The sequence below is a fragment of the Hevea brasiliensis genome, unplaced genomic scaffold, assembly GCF_030052815.1.
Source record: "Hevea brasiliensis isolate MT/VB/25A 57/8 unplaced genomic scaffold, ASM3005281v1 Scaf396, whole genome shotgun sequence".
NCBI lineage: Eukaryota > Viridiplantae > Streptophyta > Magnoliopsida > Malpighiales > Euphorbiaceae > Hevea > Hevea brasiliensis.
In genome coordinates, this window is record NW_026614913.1 from 74,932 (window position 1) to 77,036 (window position 2,105).

General features: G+C 33.1%; 1 protein-coding gene across 1 annotated transcript; it reads left to right on the forward strand.

The window, feature by feature from the left end:
• Positions 1 to 239: 239 nt before the first annotated feature.
• LOC131177299 (uncharacterized) lies at positions 240 to 1,244 on the forward strand. Its single transcript, XM_058142264.1, has 4 exons — positions 240 to 352; positions 434 to 680; positions 1,019 to 1,141; positions 1,224 to 1,244. The coding sequence occupies exons 1-4, from the start codon at positions 240 to 242 to the stop codon at positions 1,242 to 1,244; spliced, it is 504 nt and encodes a 167-aa protein (XP_057998247.1).
• The last annotated feature ends 861 nt before the right edge of the window (positions 1,245 to 2,105 follow it).

A 2,105-nucleotide genomic window follows, 5' to 3' on the forward strand; every position in this document is an offset into this window, starting at 1 on the left:
GCTCATTAAGGAAACTCATTATGCTCTGTTAACTTGCAATTTTTCTACTATTTAAGGATTTCAATCACTTCCTATCTGCAATTATAGAAAAGTGCATGTCCACCTTTGTTTACTTCACATTGTCTTATGAGGTGCTGTTTAAAGTGCTTAAAGTGGTTCTTATGTTAGTGGTATTGTTTATTACTCAATTCCTGTGTTGTAAGAGTTAACTTACTCATAAACTTTCTCGAATTAAACATATGTATGCTGGTGGTGGTTACATCTCTCATCTCATCAGATCATGTATGACCACGTGGAGGTTCTTTCTACCAGGTGTCATCGGCTTATCATTTCATAGTGCATCTATGGTCATGTAAGCATTCTTTCATGGAGCAACTCTATTATCTGATTGGTTTCCAGGTTCAGGAGTGCGTTTTGCTTTTGTTCTTTGAAGGCTTTTGGTGGAAACAAAGGCTAAAACACAAGTTGATTCCTCAGAAGTCCATGACTTGGTGAATGGTAATTCTCTCTTTACAATAGCCGTGTTCGTGGGCTTGTCCTTTGCCCCTCCAGGCCAACACAGCCTCAAAAACCTACCTGAGTGTGGTTTAGGCCCAGTGGTGGCTAAGAGGCTCATAGTTTATGAGGTTATATCATTCGCTTTCTTCCCCCTATCAAGCTTGGTAGCCAAGACACTCAAGGTTTTTCTCAATATTTAACCAGATTAAATAATGATAGGGATTCATAAGCTGTTGAAAGTGTTGTGAAAAACACACCTACTCCACCAACAAATTCACTATAAAATAATTATAATCACTAATTATTTTTCTTACTCTCAAAATTACTCAAATAAAACTCACGGAATTCAACATATCTCTTCACTTTGTGAGCTCTTTACGATAATATAATGGTCAACCAACTACACCACTAAAACCTAGTCCTTATGGGACTCTTATTATTAAGTTTTATAATTTTAATTCTACTAAACTTACTAAACTATTTGTGTTTCTTAATTCTAATTAGACTTAGACTCTAACAGAAAGGCATTATGCTTTACTTATCAGCAATCGTATCTATTATTGGTACTGTGTTTTTGTCACTTTCCAAGTCTAATGTCATCCAGATAAGGGTTGGCAAGCTTTCATGTGGGGGCCGATGTGCTGTAAGTGTAGTTGCATCACTGTGTGGAATGTGCTTCTTGCTCTCTTCATTTATGTACCATTAATGTTGTTTGCTATATGCAGATCTCTCACACGAAAACCTGAACCCCAACCTTCAGTATAATGTTTAAAATAGATGTCTATCTGCACTCTGCACAAGCGTTCGTTGTCTATGCAAGTGAAGGATGTAATAATTAATTGTTCTTGAGATTTAATCTGGTGATTTGGTCATTTTTGTTGTTTGTTTTGCTGTTAGTCTTTCGCAGGCTTGCTATTCGGTCCTTGGGTTGGTTTCGCTGAAGTGTTCTTTTGCTGTTTTTGTTTAATTTTTGCTGTACCTCTCTTGTTAGGGCCTCTCTTAGCATACTTCTTTCTTGGTAAGTCTTGAGAGCTCATGCTAAGTGGTTCTTAACTGGTTATTAATAAATTTTCCTGCTTATAAAAAAAAATGGAAAACTCTTTATATTAAATATTAAAAATATACTTTTTATATTAAAAGTATTAATTCTAAAACTTTTTACATTAAGGAGTACTCTGATGATGTATTAAATAAATTTTAATATTTTTCTTTAGATTGAAGATAGAAATTAAGAATACTTAGAATTAGATCTAGAAATGAACCATGTGAATGTTTGTACTCTGATTATAAGGAAAACTTTTTATATATGTTCAAAATCTAAGCTAGGAAAAATATTAATTCAATTAATATTTTCAAGTAAAATTCAATCTCTATCCTCACTTACATGGTAACTTTTCTTTTTCTTTTTCTTTTTTTTAAAAAAATTATAATTACAAGTCATAGTGCGTGCATTCACAAGAGAATTAAATAAATAAATGGAGCACGTATGCATTCTCACTCATATAATTATAAGGAAAACTCTCTCATATATGCTCAAAAAAATCTAAACTAGGGAATATATTTATTCATTTATCCTTAAGTAAAATTCAATCTCTCGATCTATCCTC